Below are 27,886 nucleotides of genomic sequence, written 5' to 3'. Positions count from 1 at the left end.
TACGGGTGCCTGTTGAGAGGTTTCACCTGATTTCATACAGCCCAACGTAATGTACGTATCACGTATTTCCCTGTTCATGACAATTCTCCGCCGCACGCTGCAGGACAAGAGAACGCCCTAGCAGCGTTTTCGATGGGAAGTGTTTGATAGCCACCATACGACTAGGCTCCCTCTGATGTTCATCTTTGTCACATGAACCGCTGGCTATGAAGACAACAATTTGTCACCGACAACGAAAATTAGACCAGCGTAGAGGAGTGGCGGAAAGCACAGGCGGCTGCCTTCTATGACGAGGGTATTTTTAAAGTTGGTACAACGCTTCGACAGATGTCTAAGTCGGAGCGGCAGCTATGTAGAGAAATAGCTGGAAGGTGTAGCAAACTGTTACAAATGAAACACTTTAGATTTTCAGTGTGGTTTCCATTTCGTGACCAATTGGACCTTCCTTTACAGATAGCCCAAGTATAAGTTCCTAACATAATGAGTCAGTGTTGATGCTCTTTGCGGGGTTGCCCTACGTATGTAAATAGCTGTTCCGTTGTAATTCGGTTATTCTGATTTGCTATCATTTGGACCATGGATGCAAGACGTCTTGAGTCCAAGATGGAGTTTAGGTAGGTTGGGTTTTCAATGAGTAGACGCAGTAATGAAAAGTAGTTGTTCAGTATTGTAGCCGTGGTCGAAATTTACGTTCGCTATCTTCGCACAACCGCGATGGCTTACCCCGCAACCTAAGAGCAAACAGAAGAGCATGTGCAGCTGCAGGTGGAATGTGTTCATTTTACTGGGCCTTACCTTCCCCCCTTACCACTTCCTTCCTCACGTTACAGTGAACTGCCAGCAACTGCGACAGAGCTTCTGGGGAGCACTTAAATGGACAAACGACCTCCATGTGCACCGCAATGGTATGTGCTGAAACGATTTTGCCTTGACTGTGGACATCATCGCGATCATCTGATAGGGACCTTAATACCACATAACGCATTTCCCTGTATTACCCATAAGAATGTAAACGTTAGTTGACATAATTCAGTGTCTGATAAGGGACTTAGACAGTCCGGTTTTCCCTTCTGTGCGGCTTCTTGCCGCTCGAGGCCCTCAGTTCTTGCCTTCTGTCTCTGGCGCCAGGTACACTATGTGATCGAAAGTATCAGGACGCCTGGCTGAAAATGACTTACAAATTCGTGGCGCCCTCCATCGATAATTCTGGAATTCAATACAGTGATGGTCCACCATTAGCCTTGATGACATCTTCCACTCTCGCAGGCATACGTTCAGTCAGGTGCTGGAAGGGTTCTTGAGGAATGGCAGCCCATTCTTCACGGAGTGCTGCACTGAAGAGAGGTATAGATGTCGGTAAGTGAGGCCTGGCACGAAGTCGGCGTTCCAAAACATCCCGAAGGTGTTCTATAGGATTCAGGTCAGAACCCTGTGGAGGCCAGTCCATTACAGGGATGTTATTGTCGTGTAACCACTCCGCCACAGGCCGTGCATTATGAACTGCGCTCGACTGTGTTGAAAGATGCAGTCACCATCCCCGAATTGCTCTTCAACAGTGGGAAGCGAAAAGGTGCTTAAAACATCAATGTAGACCTGTGCTGCGATAGTGCCACGCAAAACAACAAGCGGTGCAAGCCCCCTCCATGAAAAACACGACCACACCATAACACCACCGCCTCCGAATTTTACTGTTGGCACTACACACGCTGGCAGATCACGTTCACCGGGCATTCGTCATACCCACACCCTACCATCGGATCGCCGCATCGTGTACCGTGATTCGTCAGTCCATACAATGTTTTTCCACTGTTCAATTGTCCAATGTTTACGCACTTTACACCAAGCGAGGCGTCCTTTGGCATTTACTGGCGTGATGTGTGGCTTATGAGCAGCCGCTTGATCATGAAATCTAAGTTTTCTCACATCCCTCCTAACTATCGTAGTACTTGCAGTGGCTCCTGATGTAGTTTGGAATTCCTTTGTGATGGTCTGGATAGATGTCTGCCTACTACACATTACGACCCTCTTCACCTGTCGGCGGCCTCTGTCAGTCAACAGACGAGGTCGGGCTGTACTTTTTTGTGCTGTACCTGTCACTTCACGTTTCCACTTCACTATCACATCGGAAACAGTGGACCTTTGGATTTTTAGGAATGTGGGAATCTCGAGTAAAGACATATGACACAAGTGACACCAAATCGCCTGATCACGTTCGAAGTCTGGGACTTCCGCAAAGCGCTTCATTCTGCTCTCTCACGATGTCTAATATCTACTGATGTCGCTGATATGGAGTACCTGGCAATAGGTGGCAGCACAATGCACCTAATATGAAAAAGTATGTTTTTTGGGGTGTCCGGATGCTTTTGATCACATAGTGTACAGCCTCAACTTTTCGCAAAAGTTCAGAAGGCTGACTCATTTTACAAACTGTAAGCATAATTCATCTTCCACCCACAGACAACCTCGAAGAGCGTCAATCCTGTACTCTGATGCACCTTTGAGTTTAATCTGTTACTAGATATAGTAGCTGAGCATCCCAGTCACTAAAGTAATTGTTCACATAGTAACTTAACACTTTACCTACGGTCTTGTGCACTCACTTTGTTCTCGCATTAGCTTGTAGATACTGCAGGAACTAGTATAGCTGCTTCGTCAGATCGAATATAAAATTAGTATGTCCATCAGTTAGCATGGTTTCCGGCACCCTAATCTTCAAGATTCAGTGTTTAACCATTGGTTGCATTATTGCCTCTACTTGTGATTTGGTATGGCAACTATAGATACATAGAAAGAAGAATGGTTAGCAATGCATAAATTGTATTAATCCACTGCTGGCGTTTGCACAAAGCACCCAAGAATATCCATACCAATAGCTCAGAACTGTTGGCTAGCCTCTGGTAATTTCTACAATGGTACTGCTGCACTTTTTGTGTACAAGGGAAACTGTTCTCTAAATCGTTCCACATGCCACTTGCGTGTCCACCAACTGCGAGATATCATTCCTCAGTTTGAGGAACTCCATGTCCTGGCAAGACACACTCATTGGCCTGTGTCAGTATCTTGTGTTGATTTGCTGGTATGACTATATGTCATCGACTCTTGGTTTTTGTATACAGTACCCCGTCCTCAGCATGAAACTATGCTGGTATTGTGGACTGCTGAGAGTCTGAGCCAGCACCCTGCACCTATCGCCATTTGTATACAGTAATAAAAACATGCTCCATCATGCACACTTTGCGACTGAGGCCATCGGTGTTACTGTGAATATTCTCAGAGCAGTGTATTACTTCAAAATCAAATTCACTACGCTTTATTGGCCACTGGGTCAAGCAGTTAGTCAGATTCTTCAGATTCATAAGCCATTTTATTGTGGAGTGATCCGTTACTACTTTGAAGCGTCTGTTGGAAATATGTTAACACAGTACTTATCGAATAAATAGAAATTTCTGTTCGACCTCTGTACTACTTTGATACTATATTCACTAATGTTGCTGCTCTTTGCCTGCACCAAGCTACTGTCTGATTACCTAACTCTGTTTAAATGCACTCTTTACCGTGCCTGATACAGAAGTTTTTCAGTACAGTACCCAGCTGCCTGCACTGTGTTTTAACCAAACGCAACAGGGCCATAGTAGTCCTTTTAGAACTCATTTGAACACCAATAACATATCATTGTCGCTTTCCTCACATCAAGAGGAATATTCACCGGTAGGCAAAACTGTCTGACACTGCACTGCCTTACACTTTGTACATTGACAATACAATTATGAACACAAGTACCCCCTCATTCAAGCCATGCTTACAAAACAAAGCAAACATAATAATCATAAAATGTAGCAAATTCTGTTTACTCTGTGGTAGTGGGTATTTATCACCTTGATTTTGTACTCAAGTGTACGTGAAATGTGAGTAAGACTCCTCAAACCTAAAATTTACTCCATAAAAAATTTGTAAATGAATGTCTTGTATTGCTATTGTGATAGCCAAACAACAAAATGTTGAGGACACTTGTCTGTAAACTACATAGTTTATGAATATATGGTAGAATTCATACAGTGTTAGAGATTAATAACATGAATTTAACTAGAAATTTGTGCAGTTCAATGGTACAAAGCCAACTGCAAGTTTAAGTAGATAATGTCTGCACTCCAACATATGAACATATTTCTTACTGTTAAAGTGCTCTGTATTTCACAATCAAACTTCACTGAATTTCTTTTCGTTACTCAGTGGATCCTATTCCTTCAAAATGGTTAAATATTCTACTGAAACTGTCCTCATGAGAATTATAACGTTCATATCGTAGCAAACACTAGCAACCAAAGATGAACTGAGATTCTACCACCTCTAGCTGTAGAGCATCTTTGCAACTGGACGCTGTGTGGGCTATTGCTGACCACCCTGCCATTATGACATTCCTAGTTCAAATTACGAAACTTAAGCTGAAAACTAATACATTCGAACTCCACTCCAGATGACGGTCTAATGAACACTGACCAGCTGGAATAATCCAGAGTAAACTTCAGGATTGATTTAGATGATATAGCTTTGTAAACACTAAAGTTACGTTTTAATAATGAGCACTCACATTATTAATGTATTTGGAGAGGTGAAGTGCACATTTATTGAAAACTTAACTTTCCACAAACAAAATGCTTACTATGCCGTCAAAACGATGAAGCAGTTCCAGCTTGTCTGTAAATGTTTCCCATCAAAACATTGTCCATGCATCATTTCACAGTTCACACACAAGTCTTCCTCTATAATGACAAATGAAACTAGCCTTGACAGTTCTTGTCATTACACTATTCTACTCGTACACAAACATCTGCAATAAGAGACCAAGCAGTTAATAATCTTCTTCAAACTTGTAGTAGCTGCTGACTGCTATTAAAAACCCCTGACCTCTTCTGTTCTTCTCGTTATTCTTCAAAATCTTCTTCTTCATCAAACTAACTCTTCTTCTTACATCTGGCAGTCCTTTTTCTTCCTTTTTGGTCCACCTCCACTGTCTTTGAACAATTTATATGTGTAATGCTTTGACTGCAAGATCACTGGCATGTTCTACCATGACACGATTAGTGTCTCTGACAAGAATGTTCTTTATACTGACATCTTCTTTCTGTTGCAATACTTCCTCATATACGGTTCTCATGGGGTGACAGTCTTAACATTATTTTAAAATACTTTTCTCTAATACGTTAAAGACGGTACCTGTACTAAAAACTTCTGTCATCCTCACTCTCTAGCATCAACTGTCTCTTGCCTAACTCGATTACAAAATACAGAAATCAGTTTTGAGTTAAGAGATACATAAGTCAAAAAATTTATATTGCATAAATTTACAAGGAAAGAATCCATTTACAAATAAAGCATCATTTAACAGAATACATTAATAACATTTTATGTTTGTATGAACAAAAATTGGTTTATAAATATGCAAAGGTTTTACATTGGCTATGAGGACAATTAACAACACACAGACGTCTTTAATGTACAGAGATTCTGTAAGACATAATTCTTCAACACAATGTGATACAGTGAATCAGGCTTAGCATCTCTTTCTCCATGGTACAAGAATTCTTCTCTGCTTTAATCATACAATGTAAATCTTCTCTGCTTTGTTTAGTTGCCTGGAAGCATAGGCTGTTGGACACTATGTTCTGCTTACTTCTTGATTTAGTATGCATCCCAAGGCATAACTGCTAGCCTCACATGACAACAAGAAATGCTTTTGGTGACCCAAACGCTTCTTTGCTTCAGCAATACTTTACCCACTTCTTCAGCGGCTATGGGAGGTCTCACATTGCTTCTGCAAATTTTTGGCACAAATTCCTTGTTTCAGATAAACCTAAGTAGACTGCAACTCTATTTATGTATTAGGAGTAGGGTTCTGTTTGCAAACTATTCTGGCCAAAAAAGTGGTCTAAATAGAGAACTTCTTTTAAGAAACAATAGCATTTGTAAAAGAATAAAGTCTTCCATCTTCCACTAGACGCGATGTGGAACTTAGTTTTTTTTTTTTTTTTTTTTTTTTTTTTTTTTTTTTTTTTTTTTTTTTTTTTTACACCAGAAGTTAATTATTAGTGGAAATCTGTGCTGCTTTTTTGAAGTTGCTGGAAATTCTCTGAGAGAGTTAACTACTCTGCATATTCCTCTAAAAAATTTTCCATTTAACCCCTATCACTTTCCCATAATTGTGACACATTCTTCTGCAGTGTGGCGAAAGTGGTAAACTACCCCAGCTTAGAGTACTCGATAGTGGACCCACCAACTTTCTCCCATCCAGCACCTTTAAGTTTGCTTCCACTGCACCTGTTGAGAACTTTACTGCCACTGAACCAAAATTATTGAAGTTCACGAGCACTGGTCGGCTGACGTCAGCCTGTTGCTAATATAAAGCACTTTTATTTTGAATCAGCGGTCTTCTGATTGGTTTGATGCAGCCCGCTATGAATTCCTCTCTTGTGCCAACCCCTTCATCTCAGACCAGCACTTGCACCCTATTTCCCCCTCAATTACTTGCTGCATGAATTCCAATCTCTGTCTACCTCTACAGTTTTTGCACTCTACCATTCACTCTGATACCATCGAAGTTGTTCTGCGATGTCTTAACAGATGTCCTACCGTTCTGTCGCTTCTTCTTGTCAGTGTTTTCCATACATTCCTTTCCTCGCCGATGCTCTGGAGGACTTCCCCATTCCATATTTTATCAGTCCACCTAATTTTCAACACTCGCCTGTAGCACCTCATCTCAAATGCATCGATTTTTATCTTTTCTGGTTTCCCCAGTCCACGTTTCATTACCATATAATGTTGTGTCCCAAACGTACATTCTCAGAAATTTCTTCCACAAATTAAGGCCTACGTTTCATACTAGCAGACTTTAGTTGGAAAGGAATGCCCTTTCTACCAGTGCTAGTCTACTTTTTATGTCCTCCATGTCACTCCATCTTTGGTTATTTTGCTGTCTAGGAGCAGAATTTCTTAACTTCATCTACTTCGTGATCACCAATCCTGATTTAAGTTTCTTGCTGTTCTCACTTCTGCTGTTTCTCATTATTTTCGTCTTTCTTCGATTTACGCTCAGTCCATAGTCTGTACTCAAGATACAGTTCACTCCATTCAGAAGATCCTGTAAGTCTTCTTCACTTTCACTGAGGATATCAATGTCATCATCTAATCTTATCACTGCTATCCATTCATCTTGAATTGTAACGCCGTTCTTGAACACTTCTTTTACTTCTGACATTGCTTCTATGATGCATAGGTTGAACGCTTTACCTTTCCTAAAGTCAAACAGTCATGTTACTTTCCTAAAGTCAAACAGTCATCTTACACACCCTTAAATTTCCTTGCCATTCTTATGTATGTTATTCTTGTCAGTAACTCGGGTGTAGGAGCTGTTAAGCTAACTCTGCGCTAATTCTTGCACATATCGCCTCTTGCAGTCTTCAGAATTGTGAGGATGATGTTTTTCCTATAGTCAGATGGTATATCGTAAGACTCGTACAAGAACACACCAACGTGAACAGTCGTTTCGTTGCAATCTCCTCAATGATTTCAGAAATTCTGTGGAATGTTATCTACCCCTTCTGCCTTATTCAAGCTTAAATCTTCCAAAGCACTTTCCAATTCTGATTCTAATACTGGATCCCCTACTTCTTTCATATCCTCTCCTGTTTCTTCTTCTACCACGCCATCAGGCAAGTCTTTCCTGTGATACAGGCCTTCCGCTGTCTCCTCCTTATTTAACAGCGGAATTCCCGTTTCACTCTCTGTGTTACCACCCTTACTTTTAATTTTGCCGAAGGTTGTTTCGACTTTTTCCCAGAACATTTTTGTACTTTCTGGTTTCATTGATCGACTGAAGTATTTCTTCTGTTACCCATGGTTTCTTCGCAGTTACTTTCTTTGTACCTATGTTTTTCTTTCCAACTTCTGTGATTGCACTTTTTAGAGATATCCATTCCTCTTCAACTGTACTGCCTACGGAGCTATTCCTTACTGCTGGATCTATAACCTTAGAGAACTTCAAGCGTATTTCGTCATCCTTAGTACTTCTGTATCCCATTTCTTAGTGTATTGATTCTTGCTGACTAATCTCTTACACTTCAACCTACTCTTCATCACTGCTATATTGTGATCTGAGTGCATATCTGCTCCTGGATGCACCTCACAATGTAGTATCTGATTTCGGAATCTCTGTCTGACCATGATGTAATCTAACTGAAATCTTCATGTATCACCCGGTGTTTTCCAAGCACACCTCTTCCTTTTGTGATTCTTGAACAGAGTATTTTCTGTTAATAGCTGAAATTTAATACAGAACTCAATTAGTCTTAGTACTTTCTCATTCCTTGTCCCAAGCCCATATTCTCCTGTAACCTTTTTTTCTACTCCTTCCCCTACAACTGCTTTCCAGACCCCCATGACTATTAGATTTTCATCTTTGTTTATGTACTGTATTACCCTTTCAATATGCTCATATACTTTCTCTATCTCTTTATCTTCAACTAGGGACGTCGGCATGTGTACTCGAACTATCTTTCTCGGTGTTTGTTTACTGTCGATTCTGAATAAGAACAACCCTGTCATTGAACTGTTCACATTCTTTGCCCACATTGCTATTCATAACGAATCCTACTCCGGCTATACTATTTTCTGCTGCTATTGATATTACCCTATACTCATCTGACCAGAAATCCCCGTCTTCTTTCCAGTTCACATAAGTGGCCCGTATTTTATCTGGATTGAGCCTTTTCATTTCCCTTTTCAGGTTTTCTAGCTTCCCTACCATATTCAAGCTTCTGACATTCCATGCCCCGACTAGTAGAGCGTTATCCTTTCGTTGATTATTCAATCTTTTTCTCATGTTCACCTTCTTTTGGCAGTCCCCTCCCGGAAATTCGAATGGGGGACTATTCCGGAATCTTTTGCCAATGGAGAGATCATCATGACCCTTTACAATTAGAGCCCACATGTCCTGTGAATACACGTTATATGTCTTTAATGCAGTTGTTTCCATTGCCTTCTGCAACCTCATGCCGTTGACCATTGTTGATTCTTCCCCCTTTAGGGGCAGTTTCCCACCCTAAGGACAAGAGAGTGCCCTCCTTGACAAGGACGTTGGCAGAATGAGGGAACTTCTTATGCCGGAAGTCCTCGGCCGCCAATGCTGATTATTAATCAAAATTTAAGCGGTGGCGGGTTTCGAACCAGGGACCGAGGAGTTTTGATTACTAGTACAAAAAAGGGCTAACCCTAGACCACAGGTGCACCTTCAGCAAATCCTAATCCTACGTGGACGAATGAAACCTATCACCTACTAGAGAACTCAGTCGACAATGAGGTAGGTCAACATTTCTTATTTGAAGTACATTCTGACTTGCCACGGGTACCTGCGAGCCATTATCCAGTAAAACTTACATACTCTTCCTCCCACAGAGGCGCACATACAATAGTTCTCCACTGGTTACACATTTTTACTTACATTTACTGGTAAGGCCACACAGTGGTCGCAACGCTCTTGCTTCTGTTTAGCGATGTAGTGCGAATCCCACCCAGCGTCCATCTACCCTGCGCATGCGGAAACCTAAGTGTATATTGCCTTTGGAGTTTCCAGCCCATTTATACTTCCCACGCTATGATTCCTCGATTTCCTGCAGCTGCGTAAAATGTGAGAAACAATCAACACTTACTAACCATTCAGATTATCATGTTACGATACGTAGGTGATATATTTATACTATACAGTAGTTCATATAATGACTGTGCGTAGTTTGTACATCGTCTGAACTCACTGCAGGATGAAATTGAATTTTCAGTGGAACATAGTGTGGATAATTTCTTACCGTATTTGGACCTAGGTGTAATTATGGAAGGCGCTACTTTCTCTTTTGATGTTTTTCGGAAGCCTATTCCTACCAGCACGATGATCCATCAATCCTCTAATCATCCCATGAAGTATCAAACGGCACGGTGACACCGTTAACTAGCATACCGCTTATAAAGGAAGACTTTCAACAAGAATACGGCACTGTTCAGAATACAGTGTCCTCGAATTGTGCCGACAGCGATGTTGTGGGGAAATCACTAAGGAAATTCTCAGTAAGAAAAGGTCCTCTCGCTCTGTCCATTCGGCGATCACTATTGGTTCGAGCAAAACGTTGCTTCCATCTGATCAAAATAGTATCAGAAAAATTTATCACAGATTTTTATTTGGGTAATGTTTCGGAATATGTTGGCAGAAAGAAAAAAAATAAAAACATCCCCAGCATTATTTATTATAAGGAATGTTGACAGTAGATACAGGGATAATGAAAAGGCCGAATACATTAGCTATAACAGCTCTGGGTCTCACAAAATTGCCTGAAATGGCAGCCCTCAGAGATCTATAGGTCAGGTAAGCAGCAATTTTAATATACGGTTTACAGAGCTAGAAAACTTCGTATGTTTTGGAATGAATACATATCATGAAGACATTAAAGCGAGCCCCAGTTCAGCTTTGAAAATCAGATTAAAAGAGACACTACGATATCTTATCGAATTCTGATTATCTGCCGGCCGGAGTGGCGGTGCGGTTCTAGGCGCTACAGTCTGGAGCCGAGCGACCGCTACGGTCGCAGGTTCGAATCCTGCCTCGGGCATGGATGTGTGTGATGTCCTTAGGTTAGATAGGCTTAATTAGGTCTAAATTCTAGGCGACTGATGACCTCAGAAGTTAAGTCGCATAGTGCTCAGAGCCATTTGAGCCATTCTGATTCTCTGAATTGCCGGCGGTAGTTACTCAGATGATTTTCACGTTAATTTAGCAGCTGTATGATATTCAAATACCACTCCGTTGGTAATTTTGTAATATTGAGGTACTGATGTAAAGCAGATTATATTTTATTTTTCATTTTATATCTACAACAAACTACCGAGTTTTGAAATTTATGTAATTTCATTTCCAGCTTTCAGTTGTTTTCCTAGTTATGATTTCCTCCTTGCAGCTGTTCGTGTGTTCACTTTGTTTCCCTCTTTGGTACCGTGACCTTCCGCTTCCCAGTGTATTGCTATCCTCCACCGGCTGATTACACCTCATCGGCCTGTTAATAAGACGGTGGAAGTGCGCACATCACGCGAGATTTTAAGTTTTTCTTATAATGGTTTCATACATTTGGTGTCATATATCCCACATGGTGTCATCCGGTAAGCTATTTTTCAGATTTTTTCCATTCATGACGTTTCGCTTCCATACTGTAGTATAATTTTTTGGATGATATTTCCCGTCTACTTATAGTACTTTCCCTAGACATTAGTTAATTTTTAGGCATTTTGTCCCCGTTCACAGTAGCGTCCCATTCATTATTTGTTTCCCCCGCGGTTTTTCCTAGGCCTGGCTCATTCAGCAGTCAAGACTTGTGCATTTTGACAAGTATCTTTTGGGAGCACTCAGTTATACTATGAAAACTCACAGTGTGGTTTGACTCTTAACGTGAATAACTTCCCGACAGCTGGGACTCGATGTCCGTCTACATTACGGAAACATAACCATTGTGAGTACTTGTCATTGTTTTTTGTTAAATACAAGGCTATGGTTTTGTATTCTAGTATTTAAAAAATCTTGCACAGCGATTTGTATTCTTGACAGATAAACCTGAAGATGCGTCCATATTGACGTTAAACCGATAGCTGTGAATAAAGCACCTTCGCGCAGCTAAGCGGCTTTTGGAAACACCTCATCATTCCTGACTTTTTAATTGTTAAAATTTTTATAATAATTTTGATGGTTATTGAGTACTGAGTGTTGTTACTGTTATTTACAATGTCTCTGTGCTGTGATTGCTCCCCGTAGAAAATGTTTTGCATGCGAAAAATATGTCCAAACTGTCCACACTTACAGCATGTGACTTTAGTGTTAAGGACCATCCTATTTCCTCTAGGTTTCCGTCAGTTCCTCTCAGAGTCTTTGCAGTTACCAAGCCCCATTTAATGACTTCAGAAACTCTGATCATACCTTACGGAGAACTTCAGCTGGCAAACAGCGCAGGAATGCGTCCAGCATCCTTTCTTCTGCCTCTAGGGGAGTTCATTTGTTGGCATTGTCATAACTGTAAGTTCATACAGGGGTTGGGCAAAAATATGCATGATTCAGTATTAATATACATGTTAGCCAAATCTACAGAGTGTGCTGTTGTATATGATGACGAACGGCACGTGTGCAAAGTCTTCAATTTGTCATAAGTGTCAGCCGTGATCAGAACTGCGTTCTGTGTAAGTTATGAGAGCATTATGTCAGAGACAAAATAAGTGGGACGTTGCCAAATTGTTGGTGTTCGTATGATGGATGTTTCCGTAATCAAGGTAGCAGATACACATGATGTTCAAAGAGACACCATATCGAAATTTTTTGCCAAATGAAGCGAAGGCGGAAACATACCATCCGTTAAGTCACAACACGAACAAAAGTGTGTGTTGAATGGTTTTGACGGACGGTCTCTGAAGAGGACTGTGACGAAAAATATTGGACGACAGCTGAAAAAGTCGCTACAGTACTCGAAGTCGTACTCGCGAAGCCCTGTTGGGAAACTGAAGTCTTCTACATGAAAGACTCCTCGCAAGAGACACGCCAAGTACACAAAAAAGCAGTGCGAATGCTCACGGGCTCTTCTAACTCACGGGACACAGTAACAGAAATTTTTAAATAATCTCAACTGCCAAGAACGCTCACAAAGTCCCCTAATACCTAACGCCAATACCATCCACAAACTATGCACATGTCGTTTCCCTGGACCAAATGTGTTTGTGACACCCAATCTTGGCAGGTGAAATAAACGCATAAATACGTAAATTAACATTTCTCAAACTGGTAACAATTCATTCACAGGCACAAATGTCCTGATACATGGCACGCAATTCTCGTGAATGCAAGGGGAAGTAACCTTAAAAACGGATACAACTGAAAAAAACCGAAAACTCACTTCGAAGCAATTTGTTTACTTGTTGATTTATTTGATTTTCATTCTGTTCGCAATTCAAAAAATGTTCAAATGTGTGTGAAATCTTATGGGACTTAACTGCTAAGGTCATCAGTCAGTAAGCTTACACACTACTTAACCTAAATTATCCTAAGGACAAAAGGACAAACAAACACACACCCATGCTCGAGGGAGGACTCGAACCTCCGCCTGGACCAGTCGCACAGTCCATGACTGCAGCGCCCTAGACCGCTCAGCTAATCCCGCTCGGCTGCTCGCAATTATGCGGGGTGGAATGTCTCAGATATTGTCACTCTCTGGAGCTCCTATGTTTCCAAGCAGATCCCAGAGATCCCAGTAGATCACGCTACAGGGTGACAGGACAGTACACAAGGCGAGTTGGACCAAGGTCGCCGACGCATTACAGACCCAGGTGAAGACAAATATGTGGCCTGCTCTGTGTTGCGGCGTCGTATGGATACCGTCAGAACACTCGAGGTAATGTCAGAAGAGCCACTGGAATCGCTGTGTGCGATCATACTGTAATGAATAGGTTACGGGAAAGGACCTTATGACCCAGACGACCTATTTGAGCACCCCACTTGACACTACAACATATTGCAGCTCACCTTCAGCTCTGCCGTTTCTGTGTGAACTGGCAACTTTGTCACTGTCGAAACGTATTATTCACAGATGACGCAAGATGATGGACGTTTCCGTGTACGGAAACTCGTGGTGAGAGGTACCCACCAAATTTTTCCAGGATATCGACAGATTTCCAATGTTCTGTGATGTGGTGCGTAGGTTTCCTTGTTGAGAACAACAAGGATCTTGTCGTCTTCCATGGTCGGCTTACCGGCAGGAGGTACATCGGACAAGTCCTTTTGGACCATGTGGTGGTTAGTGCATACGGTGATGGCCCTGAATTTCTTCTAAGGACCCAAGTGTGAGGGTGTCAGCGGGGATGTGTTGCGAAGACTGCACACTGAAGTAATGCAGTGGTCGGCGGTGAGTCCCGACCTAAACCACATCGAGCATATGTGAGACATGCTTCAGAGACGTTTTCGAGGTCGGTCTGTTTCCACCACAGACTCTCATAGAACTCCCATGGGCCCTCGTTGAAGACTGAGGACGGATACGACACGGTGACCTCCGCAGACTTACACTGGCGGAAAGAAAATCGCAATACCAAGAAGGAGTTTTGCTAGATAAACGAAAGTTAGTAGGTCTGTTTGTTCATCTGAAAGATGACTTCTGTTCAGAATTAGTGCCAGCCGCGAAAGAGTGTCGCTAGTAGCTCCACTGTGAAGACGCATACCCCGTTTGCTTTAAATACACGTGAGCGTTAGTTACCTCTGAGAAAGGACGTAGTAAGTTGATGTTAGTCAAGAATGTTTTCAGGCGACAAAGACGCCATTATCAACACCGCACTTTGTTTGAACGAGGTCGTGTAATAGCACTACGGGAAGCAGAATGTGCCTAACGCCATACTGCAGAAACACTTGTCAGTAATGTAGCCATTGTACATGATTGATAGTAGCGCTGGTTACGAGAATGAACGATCGCAAGAAGATCGGGCTCTGGACGGCCACGTGTCACTACCGAAATGGAAGACCATCGTGTTCGGCATAAGGCTCTGGCGCACGGTAATGCTTCTGAAGCAGCAATTTGAGGAGTAATTGGCATCACGATGACACAACGAACCGCTACAAATCAATTACTTCAAGGACAGTTCCGAGACAGTCGCCTTTTAGCGTGCATTCCACTCACCCGAAACCACCTCCCCTGCGACTTCAGTGGTGTCAAGCTCATTGGGGGTGGACGTCTGTTGTGTTTTCTGATGAAAGCTGGTTTTGCCTCGGTGCCAGTGATCGCCGTGTGTTGGTTAGAACGAGGGCTGTTGAGGGCCTGGAACCAACCTGTCGGTGTGCTAGACACATTGGACCTACACGTGGTGATATGGTCCGAGGTGTAGTTCGGGTATGACAGCAAGAGCCCTCTCGTGGTTATCCCACGCACCCTGCTTGCAAATTTGTGCGTCAGTCTAGTGATCTGACCTTTGTGCTCTCATTCAAGAACTGTATTCCAGGGGGGGGGGGGGGGGGGGGCGTGTTTTCCAACAGGACAACGCTCGCACCGCTGTTGTATCTTAGTATGCCATGTAGAGTTTCAACATGTTGTTTTGGCTTGCTCGATAACTAGATCCGTCTCCAGCCGAGCACATATGGAACATCATCCGACGACAACTCCGGCTTTAGCCGTTCCTGTATTGACCGGCCAAGTGCAAGAGACATGGAATCCATCCCACTAACTGACATCCGGCACCTCTAAAACACAATGTATGCACGTTTGCAAGCTTTCATTAAACATTCTGGCGGTTACGACGCTTATTAATGTACCAGCGGTTCGCATTTGCAATGGCTTTTCTCGCGCTGATATTAACCTATGATCTTGCAGTCTTAACCACTTAAATATGTTACCAATACAAATGTATTCCCGCAACTTCATTACTCTGCATTAATTACTTTTTGGTACTGTGATTTTTCCAAACATTATAGATGCCAGACAGTGATAAACGCTGACTGGGGGCATAAAGCTACTGAGGCTCTGAAAGTCGACTGAGAAGCAACGAGGATGACGGAATGAATGATTGTTTCCACTTTCTTTTCGTCATCTGTCTGTCGTTTCAGTTCTTTTTATGTAAACAATCGAGGATATAATGTTGTTTCGTAGTGCAGTTAATTTGTTAAAGATAAAGATTTGATTTGGTAACATACACAGTCCATAATTATTGCTGAATGGTGTACGGTAGACGCCCAAAGTCACGTTCCTTAATTCTTTTGAGCAGTGTATCTTCCTTATAACGTCACGTACTTGCAACGCCACCAGGAGGTATTCACTGTCGCGGTGTTGGGCTGTCGTCATAATGTTTTGGCTGCTCGGTGTATATGAATGCACACAATCAGCAGATAGAAACTGACGTGAGCCGTCACGAAGCAGCTGAAATGCGCCATCAACAAAGATTATCTATTTGTTTAGACTCGTGTTGTTGATGACTGTTAGTCTCGTGGTTTACCACCAAGGCACAACGGATGAACTACAGTGGTTCCTTAGAGAATGCCCTTCCTGGCTTTCAGGTCTGCTAGGAGGTTTGCGTTCATCAGAGCGACGAGACATTTCCACTTGCACGATGCAGCTTCTCCTGATTTCAGTGTTGGTGGCGTCGGCTTCGCAGTAGTCTGCCGAGAACACAGTAGGCGTTGATTGTTACGGAGAGGTTAACCCACCCCCTCCACCTTAACCTCTTACGATGTACGGAATCTCGGAACCAAATACAAGGAATCTTCGAGCCCGTTTCGTGGAAGGCTGGGAGACCGTACACGACACTGCAGACATACGTTACATATTTATTGCTGACAAAAGACGTGAAGCATTCTTAAGGTGAGGAGGAAACGAATTGGAGCTTCGCATTTTAAGAGTGTAGACGAGGCTATTTCAGTGATTACAGAATCAGGTCAGATTTACAAAGAACCTGGAAAATGTGAGTCCACATAAGAGTATGACGTTTCACGCTCCCCTCTCTCTCACCTAGATGCGTGCACTGATTCAGTTGTGAAGCGTGTCGAAAATCTGTTGTATCGTCTCCTGAGGCATTCTGGCCCATAACTGTTGTAACTGACTTCGATATCCCGCATACTAGGACCGAGGTGACATCCGAATTCTGTTATATCTGGGGATCTTGCTGGCCAAAGGAGTACCTTAACTTCACTAAGACTGTTCATACAGACAAGTGCCATCAGTAGATAGCGTTACCCTGTTACAAAATGGCACCTCGAAACTGTCATATGTGAGGTCGCAGGATGTCCGTGACGTATCGCTGTCCCGTCACAGTTCTACATCTACATCTTCATCTACATCCATACTCCGCAAGCCACCTGACGGTGTGTGGCGGAGGGTAGCTTGAGTACCTCTATCGGTTCTCCCTTCTATTCCAGTCTCGTATTGCTTGTGGAAAGAAGGATTGCCGGTATGCTTCTGTGTGGGCTCTAATCTCTCTGATTTTATCCTCATGGTCTCTTCGCGAGATATACGTAGGAGGGAGCAATATACTGCTTGACTCCTCGGTGAAGGTATGTTCTCGAAACTTTATCAAAAGCCCGTACCGAGCTACTGAGCGTCTATCCTGCAGAGTCTTCCACTGGAGTTTATCTATCATCTCCGTAACGCTTTCGCAATTACTAAATGATCCTGTAATGAAGCGCGCTGCTCTCCGTTGGATCTTCTCTATCTCTTCTACCAACCCTATCTGGTACGGATCCCACACTGCTGAGCAGTATTCAAGCAGTGGGCGAACAAGCGTACTGTAACCTACTTCCTTTGTTTTCGGATTGCATTTCCCTAGGATTCTTCCAATGAATCTCAGTCTGGCATCTGCTTTACCGACGATCAACTTTATATGATCATTCCATTTTAGATCACTCCTAATGCGTATTCCCAGATAATTTATAGAATTAACTGCTTCCAGTTGCTGACCTGCTATTTTGTAGCTAAATGATAAGGGATCTATCTTTCTATGTATTCGCAGCACATTACACTTGTCTACATTGAGATTCAATTGCCATTCCCTGCACCATGCGTCAATTCGCTGCAGAACCTCCTGCATTTCAGTACAATTTTCCATTGTTACAACCTCTCGATACACCACAGCATCATCTGCAAAAAGCCTCAGTGAACTTCCGATGTCATCCATAAGGTCATTTATGTATATTGTGAACAGCAACGGTCCTATGACACTCCCCTGCGGCACACCTGAAATCACTCTTACTTCGGAAGATTTCTCTCCGTTGAGAATGACATGCTGCGTTCTGTTATCTTTAATCCAATCACACAATTACTCTGGTAGTCCATATGCTCTTACTTTGTTCATTAAACGACTGTGGGAAACTGTATCGAACGCCTTGCGGAAGTCAAGAAACACGGCATCTACCTGTGAACCCGTGTCTATGGCCCTCTGAGTCTTGTGGACGAATAGCGCGAGCTGGGTTTCAGACGACCGTCTTTTTCGAAGTCCATGCTGATTCCTACAGAGTAGATTTCTAGTCTCCAGAAAAGTCATTATCCTCGAACATAATACTTGTTCCAAAATTCTACAGCAGCTTCCCTTAATCACCGCCAGTCGTGACCTGAAATCATACCCCATCCCTCCCAAAACCATGGCGACACGAGTAACACAGTTCTGTCTCTCCAAAACATTGGAAGAATGGGACCTCTCCAGTTTGCTGCCAAACTCGCCAACGGTGGCAGAAACGCAGTTTATCCCTGAAAACAATGCGATCCCATTTATCAATAGTCCATGCTTCCCAGTCACGACACCACTCCTAACGCAGCTATTTTTGCTGTGGTGTTAATGTCAGTCTGCGTGTGGGATGTTAATTCCATAAACCCGCTGCTACTATCCTCCGACCAATGGGGTGTGGGATGGTACAGTATATTGCATGCCTTATTCTCCCATGGCGGGCGCAGTTGTAAAGAAGTTACGATGTTGTTGGTGCACAACATGGTGATCCACTCTTGCCAGTGGTCAGACGTGGTCGATGGGAAGACTGACGACGCATCTGCGAGTGTACCGTGATTGTCAGGAATCCGGTAAAACATCAAATCTACGACATCGCTGCGGCCGGAAAAACGACCTACAACATGACCAACGACGACTGATCCTGCCGGACCGGGACCAGCGACGACTGAAGAGAATCGTTCAACGTGACAGAAATGCAACCCTTCCGCAAATTGTTGCAGATTTCAGTGCTAGACCGTCAACAAGCGTCAGCGTGCGAATGATTCAACGGAACATCATCGATATGGGTTTTCGGAGCCGAAGGCCCACTCGTGTACCCTCCATGACTGCTTGACACAAAGCTTTACCCCTCGTCTGGGTCCGTCAACGCCGACATTTGACTGTTGATGACTGGAAACATGTTGGCTGCTCGGACGAGTCTCGTTTCAAATTGTATCGAGAGGGCGGACGTGTACGGCTATGGAGACAACGTCATGAAACGATGGACCCCATATGTCAGCAGGGAACTGTTCAAGCTGGTGGAGGTTCTGTAATGGTGTGGGGTGTGTGCAGTTAGAGTGATACGGCACCCCTCGTACGTCTACATACGACTCTGTTAGGTGACACGTACGTAACCATCCTGTCTGATCACCTGCATCCATTCATGTCCATTGCGTATTCCGGCGGACTTCGGCAATCCCAGTAAGACAAAGCGACACTCCACACGTCCAGATTTGCTACAGAATAGCCCAAGGAACACTCTTCTAAGTTTAAACACTTACGCTGGCCACCAAACTCCCTAGACACGAACATTATTGAGCATATCTGGGATGTCTTGCAGCGTTCTGTTCAGAACAGATCTCCACCTTCTCGTACTCTTAGGGATTTGTGGACGGCCCTGCACGATTCGTGGTGTTCGCTCCAACAGTACTTCAGACATTACTCGAGTCCATGTCGCGTCGTGTTGCGGCACTCCTGCGTGCTAGCGGTGGCTCTACACGATATTAGGCAGGTGTACCAGTTTCTTTGGCTCTTCTCTATATATCGTACCACGCCTTGGAATACTAAACACGAACATACCTAAAACATTCTGGCGGACGTACTACCTGTCACAGAGAATTGCAAACCTAATAATTTACATGCCAGCCAATGGTGCCTACGTGATCTGAACACGTCTTCTGCGTGCTTCACGCTTTATGACAGGCAGTGTGTATGTGAGGAACGTGCCCTGAATATTAGCCACAAATTCTTACACCAGACAAGCTTTTACTTTACTGATGAAACGTACAACAAAATATAGACGTAGCATCTGCTATTCTTACTGAGCACAACAAATAGGTTACCAATACAACACAGGCAGTGTTTTTGTCCGTGCGTTTGTGTGTGTGTGTGTGTGTGTGTGTGTGTGTGTGTGTGTGTGTGTTTTGTGTGTATATGTGTGTGTGTGTGTGTGAGAGAGAGAGAGAGAGAGAGAGAGAGAGAGAGAGAGAGAGAGAGAGAGAGAGAAAGAAAGAGAGAGATCAATGAAATTATTAATAATCAAAGTACTGGTAATATTAGTAGCAAGTACTGGTAGCGGTAACAATAGCAGAATCACAAAATCATGAGGCGCGAATTCTCTCAGGAGGCTCACTATCACAACGCAGGCAAGACATTAAATTCTACCCTTTTTTCTTTTCATTTCCAGACGTTCTTAAACAAACATTTGATTGTTAATAGATGCTTCCGACTTCTTGGGAATCACACACTACTCATCGCAGCAAATCACTAACGGAACGTCAGGCAGCATTCCATCCATGCAGTATGATATCGGGGCTGTCAGCGGCCTCTTAGATGGCTACCCAGTAGTTGATTCTTCACCTGTTAAAGACGTAAGTACCCCAACATCTCACTGGTTAACTGAAGCACAGGGAAAGTAAATGAACTCATAGAGAGTAAAAGTTCATCAACCTAAAAGGCACGACACTTTAAATTCGGAGGACTGAATATAGAGGTAGAGCTTTCTTGGATGTATCACATTCAGAATCGTGTGCAGAAACTGAATGCTTCTGCTTTCACTGTAAGACTAAGGTGCCTTCTCATCGAAAGTGGAAATTGAAGGATTGTTTACTTTTCTTATTTTTACTTTTTCTTACACTGTGGACTACGATGGGACAAACGAGTGCATTCAAACATTTTCTCATCCCAAAAAAGTACTATCAAAACGATATGTCCTAGTAACCCGCTATTTTTATGTAGTCTGTTGTTCGAGCATCTCAGAATTCTTCTTCTACACCTGCAGAAAATCCCTCTCGTGGTAAGTGTGATCAGTAATGTCAATTTTTTGAAAAAGAAGCGTTGCATTCTCATTGCGAACACTAGGAGAAAAACAATTTTCACTTGGTTAATATTACCTTTGTCACTGTTCAGAAAGCTACACACCACTCTACCTGTGTTGCATTTCTTTAATCTTTGTGCTAAAGGTTCGCGACTTTGTGTTAGTTGTGTGAATATACCATTGAAAAACTTTTGCATTCTGTAAATTATGTTTGTAGGGAACCCTTTATAACATGTCCGAATATTTTTAGCCCAAATTGTTTTATGGAACGTAAGGAAATCAATAGATATAAATAAATAAATTTATTGTGGTGTACATTATGTAAGTCCTTGGTAGGTAAGACCAGAAGTTCTCAAGAACGGCACTCCAACCTTACACATGAGGAGAGTTTCCTTTGGAGTTCGATTACGATCGCAAATGTCGATGTACAGTGAATTTACAGGCGTGGACTTCACACTGGCCGTCGCCATTCTCCTCAAACCTCAAATCACTTTTCAATACGTCTTCTCTTGCACCACATTTTACTCAACTTCGGGGAAAAGACATGTGCCATTAAGGTGTGTAATGTAATGCAATAGATTAAGCCATACTTTTACAACATGCTTGGCTTACAAGAGTCATTGGCATTATGCTCTCTGTAATAAGCTGTAGGGCAGGAGTAGCTAGGAAATTAGATTTTCGTTGGCCTGTAAATAAACCATAATAGTAAGAGATTTTGGATGAAAGTAAAATCATTTATTTGTAGGAGTCGGATTTCGTCTTTAAAAAGGACCCAAAATGTTTGCTTTATCATTTGTTCGGCAATTACCCAACATGTGAAATTTAGATTTCACTGATTTATGGGAATTAATTTACATCCTACTTACAGGATAACAAGTTCCTATGCGGTATGTATGACATAATTAACACGAACAGTGATGCAATTAATAGAGCAGGAATAGATCGAAATATAGTTCGACAGCTTATGCGTCAACTACTGCAGCTGTAGGACATTAAGGATCTCAAAGTGTAAGTCAGGTGGGGAATATAAAACTTTTATTCAGTCTAAATAAGTGAACAATTGACAACGAATATTACAGAGGAATGTTCAAAAACTAAACTAAAATGACACTAAAACCTGTGGGACTTATGTTTAATTTAAAGACTGCAGGAATCAAAAATGAATAAGAATTCTTCGAAATCTGGGCAGCACGCAAAAGAAAGATAAATAAAACTAATATTTAATTTGAGTAACTGATTATTCCAGATAAATAACAAAATGAGAAAAATGTAAGCTGCTTTCTGAGCTACTTCACGGACGAAACATACATTCTTCAAATACAGTGGGGTGCCAGTCAGCACCAGATGATAGTTGGGAAGCAAAACCTCTGCTGTCCAAGTTCTCTCCTGTAGCTCATGATTCTCAAGCGCAATTCCCATTCAGAAATTGCAAACGGCGTCATTGCGATCCAGGAGGCTGGTACTGGTTTCGAACAGTCTCTCTCCATTGCTCAGCACCATCTGCACTGATTCTTGTGGTTGGTGCATTACTTTGAAGGGAAGCACCGAACTTTCTCACGCTAGAGAAGTGCTGGCAGGCAGCTACCCTTTGATGAACAGACAGAAAGGCAAATTTCACCTTTAGGCACTCCTCGGAGGAAAGCTGTGGAGGCCAACGTCAGATTGGGATGTATACCGCAGAGACAGGCTGGACAGTGAAGGAGGAGGTGTGTTTATAGCGATAAGAAGTGCAATAGTATCGAAGGAAACTGACGGAGATCCGAAATGTGAAATAATCTGGGTGAAGGTCACTGTTAAAGCAGGCTCAGACATGGTAATAGGATGTCTCTACAGGCGCCCTGGCTCAGCAGCTGTAGTGGCTGAGCACCTGAAGGATAATTTGGAAAACATTTAGAGTAGATTTCCCCACCATGTTATAGTTCTGGGTGGAGATTTTAATTTGCCGGATATAGACTGAGAGACTCAAACGTTGATAACGGGTGGCAGGGACAAAGAATCCAGTGAAATTTTTTGAAGTGCTTTATCTGAAAACTACCTTGAGCAGTTAAACAGAGAACCGACTAGTGGCAATAACATATTAGACCTTCTGGTGACAAACAGACCCGAATAGTTTGAAACAGTTAACGCAGAACAGGGAATCAGCGATCATAAGGCGGTTACTGCATCGATGATTTCAGCCGTAAATAGAAATATTAAAAAAGGTAGGAAAATTTTTCTGTTTAGCAAAAGTGACAAAGAGCAGATTTCAGAGTACCTGATGGCTCAATACAAAAGTTTTGTCTCAAGTACAGATAGTGTTGAGGATATGTGGAAAAAGTTCAAAACCATCGTTCAATATGCGTTAGATGAGTATGTGCCAAGCAAGATCGTAAGAGATGGAAAAGAGCCACCGCGGTTCAACAACCGAGTTAGAAAACTGCTGCGGAAGCAAAGGGAACATCACAGCAAACATAAACATAGCCAAAGTCTTGCAGACAAACAAAAATTGCGCGAAGCGAAATGTAGTGTGAGAAGGGCTATGCCAGAGGCGTTCAATGAATTCGAAAGTGAAGTTCTAAGTACTGACTCGGCAGAAAATCGTAAGAAATTTTAGTCTTATGTCAAAGCGGTAGGTGGATCAAAACAAAATGTCCAGACACTCTGTGACCAAACTGGTACTGAAACAGAGGATGACAGACTAAAGGCCGAAATATTAAATGTCTTTTTCCAAAGCTGTTTCACAGAGGAAGACTGCACTGTAGTTCCTTCTCTAGATTGTCGCACAGATGACAAAATGGTAGATATCGAAATAGACGACAGAGGGACAGAGAAAGAGGAAAGAGGAAAGGCCGCTGGACCTGATGGGGTACCAGTTCGATTTTACACAGAGTACGCGAAGGAACTTGCCCCCCTTCTTGCAGCGGTGTACCGTATGTCTCTAAAAGAGCGTGGCGTTCCAAAGGATTGGAAAAGGGCACAAGTCATCCCCGTTTTCAAGAAGGAACGTCGAACATATGTGCAGAACTATAGACCCATATCTCTAACGTCGATCAGTTGTAGAATTTTGGAACACGTATTATGTTTGAGTATAATGACTTTCCTGGACATTAGAAATCTACTCTGTAGGAATCAGCATGGGTTTCGAAAAAGACGGTCGTCTGAAACCCAGCTCGCGCTATTCGTCCATGAGACTCAGAGGGCCATAGACACGGGTTCCCAGGTAGAAGCCGTGTTTCTTGACTTCCGCAAGGCGTTCGATACAGTTCCCCACAGTCGTTTAATGAACAAAGTAAGAGCATATGGACTATCAGACCAATTGTGTGATTGGATTGAAGAGTTCCTAGATAACAGGACGCAGCATGTCATTCTCAACGGAGAGAAGTCTTCCGAAGTAAGAGTGATTTCAGGTGTGCCGCAGGGGAGTGTCGTAGGAGCGTTACTATTCACAATATACATAAATGACCTTGTGGATGACATCGGAAGTTCGCTGAGGCTTTTTGCGGATGATGCTGTGGTATATCGAGAGGTTGTAACAATGGAAAATTGTACTGAAATGCAGGAGAATCTGCAGCGAATTGACGCATGGTGCAGGGAATGGCAATTGAATCTACAATATAGCAGGTCAGCAACTGGAAGCAGTTAATTCTATAAATTATCTGGGAGTACGCATTAGGAGTGATTTAAAATGGAATGATCATATAAAGTTGATCGTCGGTAAAGCAGATGCCAGACTGAGATTCATTGGAAGAATCCTAAGGAAATGCAATCTGAAAACAAAGGAAGTAGGTTACAGTACGCTTGTTCGCCCACTGCTTGAATACTGCTCAGCAGTGTGGGATCCGTACCAGATAGGGTTGATAGAAGAGATAGAGAAGATCCAGCGGAGAGCAGCGCGCTTCGTTACAGGATCATTTAGTAATCGCGAAAGCGTTACGGAGATGATAGATAAACTCCAGTGGAAGACTTTGCAGGAGAGACAGTCAGTAGCTCGGTATGGGCTTTTGTTGAAGTTTCGAGAACATACCTTTACCGAGGAGTCAAGCAGTATACTGCTCCCTCCTATGTATATCTCGCGAAGAGACCATGAGAATAAAATCAGAGAGATTAGAGCCCACATAGAGGCATACCGACAATCCTTCTTCCCACGAACAATACAAGACTGGAATAGAAGGGAAAACCGATAGAGGTACTCATGGTACCCTCCGCCACACACCGTTAGGTGGCTTGCGGAGTATGGATGTAGATGTAGACGCAAATGTAGATGCTGTTGGCAAGCAGATTAACACGAGGAGCTGTCAACAATAGGTACAATGCAGTATTTCGGGAAACGGGACCATTTCCGCTAAAACTGGCGACCACCCAGGAGCTGCTCATTCCCTGCTTTGGATGCGCCATGAAAAATCTTCTGCCGAACCTACGAGAATCTGCCTATTCCTGTAGAATCACTCCCTTCTGGGGAGAAGACGAATATTTTCCACTCCAAACAAAATGTAGCAAGTTCACATGACTAATGATAATATAATCGTAACAAAATCACCAAGTAGTTTGCGATACACGTGTTACAAAGTGTTATCTGCATAAATAGTATGTTCCGAAAGTTCTTCAACGATTGCTTTCAAATTTTGACACAACATTGCATTCGAATACAAACGTGTTTTTATATACCTACAGCAGCACCAAATGTTATGGTACATCTACATACATATGCACAAGTCACCATACTGTTCTTGATGGAGGATACCTAGTACCACAGCTAGTCTCTCTCTCTCTCTCTCTCTCTCTCTCTCTCTCTCGTTGCACTCACGAATGGCGTGAGGGAAAAGGTGATTCCTATCTGCTACCGTACAAAGCGTGATTTCTCTTATCTTGTATTTGTGAGGCGTCTAAAAATCCAGTCACACAGTCTGGTTAAACATCATGAGAGTTAATTAAAATAAAATTGTTTTTCGACATTTATGTCTAGAATAACAGACGTAGAAATGTATTCTGATCAATTTTGGAATTAAGGTTGTAGATAGGCAGTGCCTATGTTTATTGTTGTTATAAAGAGCTGTTAGACAATTATAGTCATCTTGTACTCTTGATGTTGTAGATAATGTCACAGCTCACTGTTCTGTGAAGTAGAAGGGGTATGCTCTCTGGTAAAAGGTCAGGGTTTGAAATGTTTTTGAACCAAATCTTTCTCCTTGCTATCGATGGTCCAGCGTAATGCGTTCATGAAACAGTTATGCCAATAATCAGTTCCTGCTCACTTTTGAAAAAGTGCCATTGGATGAACGTTTAAATAAGAGATTTATTTATAACCACTTTTCTGTAGTTGATCAGAATCAAAGTCAAAACATTCTTGAACATAAAAACTTTCATACATGGTCGAATCTTTACAAATCCTACATAAAAAAAAATACTATGAGAATAAGTCCCAGATTTATCTCCCCCATGTCTGTTCTCCACAAACTTTTCTCGCAGACTCCTATTCTTCAACTGTTTACAGAAGACACAAAATTGGCAAGGAAATTACATTTCGGTAGTACAAAGAGTTTAATGAATGTCAGAACGCTCAGACTGCGAAAATCTTTATGTAGAAAATATTATTCGAATTGCAAATATCTTTTAAAAAGAATGAATGATTTCCTAACCATGAATATAATTTCTATAATGAGTTTTTATTAATTTATCAATGGCCAAAAGTTTATTTACTGATGACTGGCACAAGTGACAAATATGATTTCGAAAGATAATTAATGTTTTCAGGGATAAAATGAAACTATAATGAAACAGATTTTCAAAGTATAAAGGAAAAAATGCAGTATGTTAAATTAAATTTCGACTGATAGTCGCTAAATATCTGAATAGTCCCGAAAATAACCATACTGAAAATAAGATACGCAGATTTCAAAGAAATAATTTCAGAAAAAGAATGGTATCGAGAGATCCATTTGATACAGCTGTATCGTCATCTACTGCTGAACAGATACCACAAAGGCATAGGTTTGTTTCAGCCTTATGCAAGATTTACGTTGATAGTGGAATGATTGCTTTGCTTTGCTGGTTCTGCAAACTGTGTAATTTGCGTTTTGCGTAAAGTATATCGTATTGCCTTCAGAAACTTCATGAAGCAGTTCTCTAGCGCTCATACGAGGATCGAACCTACCACTGCAGAACGTCTATTAATTGACTGGGAATTCCGAACATTCCAGCGGTATTCAAGAATGGGTCGCACGAGTGTTGTGCAGATGGGCTGTTTTACAGATGAGCTACACTTCCCTACTGCACATCGCTTTCACAGATGAGCTGCACTTCCGTAGAATACTCCTTATAAACAGAATTCGACTCTTCACCTTACCTACACCGGACCTTGTATGTTCATTCCATTTCATATCGCTTTGAAATGTTATACCAAGGTACTCAATCGATGTGACTGTCTCAAGCACCACACCACTACAGCAATATTCGAATATTACAGGATTGTTTTCCCTACTCATCTGCGTTCCTGTGTTTTACCATATTTAGAGCAAACTGCCATTCGTTAAACCTAACAGAAATTCTGTCCACATCATCCTGTATTGTCCTATAGCCAACCAACGACGGCACTTCCCAGTAATCTACAGTTTCATCAACAAACTGTTGCTGCTCTCCCTATCTGACAGATCGTTTATATATACAGAAGACAAGAGCGCTCCTATCATACATCTGTGGGGAGTTTCTGACGATACCTTTAATGACAAGTTGTGTCTCTCTGAAAGATCTTCACGTCATTGACAATCTGAGAATTTCCGCATAAACACAGCATACTGACAGCAAGACCGTATCGTGTCACCGTTGCAGCCAATTAAAAGCCAGAATTAAGCCATCTAAGATAAACAATAGATAATAAAAATTGCAATGATGGAAAGTAAGCAGACCGAGTTCTGAAGCCTGAGAATGTAAAAGACAAAGAAGAGCAGGCCACAGCGCAGCGAGATTTCTTGTTTCTCCCATAGATAAAGATCGTAATACATCACATCAGAATGATCATCCAGCGTAAAGGTTTAGAATAAATTTTTTTGATCAGTTATAAACCAAAAGACATTTTAA

At 42.2% G+C, this 27,886-nt stretch overlaps 1 protein-coding gene across 2 annotated transcripts in view; it reads left to right on the top strand.

Annotated features, from left to right (window-relative positions):
* The window catches only part of LOC124622037 (myrosinase 1-like), a 183,233-nt gene that overhangs the window by 98,188 nt on the left and 57,159 nt on the right, over positions 1-27,886 (top strand). For both annotated transcript variants that reach the window (XM_047147595.1, XM_047147596.1), the window contains exon 9: positions 20,236-20,387. In XM_047147595.1, the coding sequence (XP_047003551.1) occupies positions 20,236-20,387 (152 nt within the window). The remainder of the gene's footprint in view (positions 1-20,235; positions 20,388-27,886) is intronic.

The sequence above is a fragment of the Schistocerca americana genome, chromosome 7 (genome assembly GCF_021461395.2).
Source record: "Schistocerca americana isolate TAMUIC-IGC-003095 chromosome 7, iqSchAmer2.1, whole genome shotgun sequence".
In the NCBI taxonomy this organism is placed as follows: Eukaryota; Metazoa; Arthropoda; class Insecta; order Orthoptera; family Acrididae; genus Schistocerca; species Schistocerca americana.
Note: the sequence above shows the minus strand (reverse complement) of the source record. Positions and strands in the feature narration are given on the sequence as shown.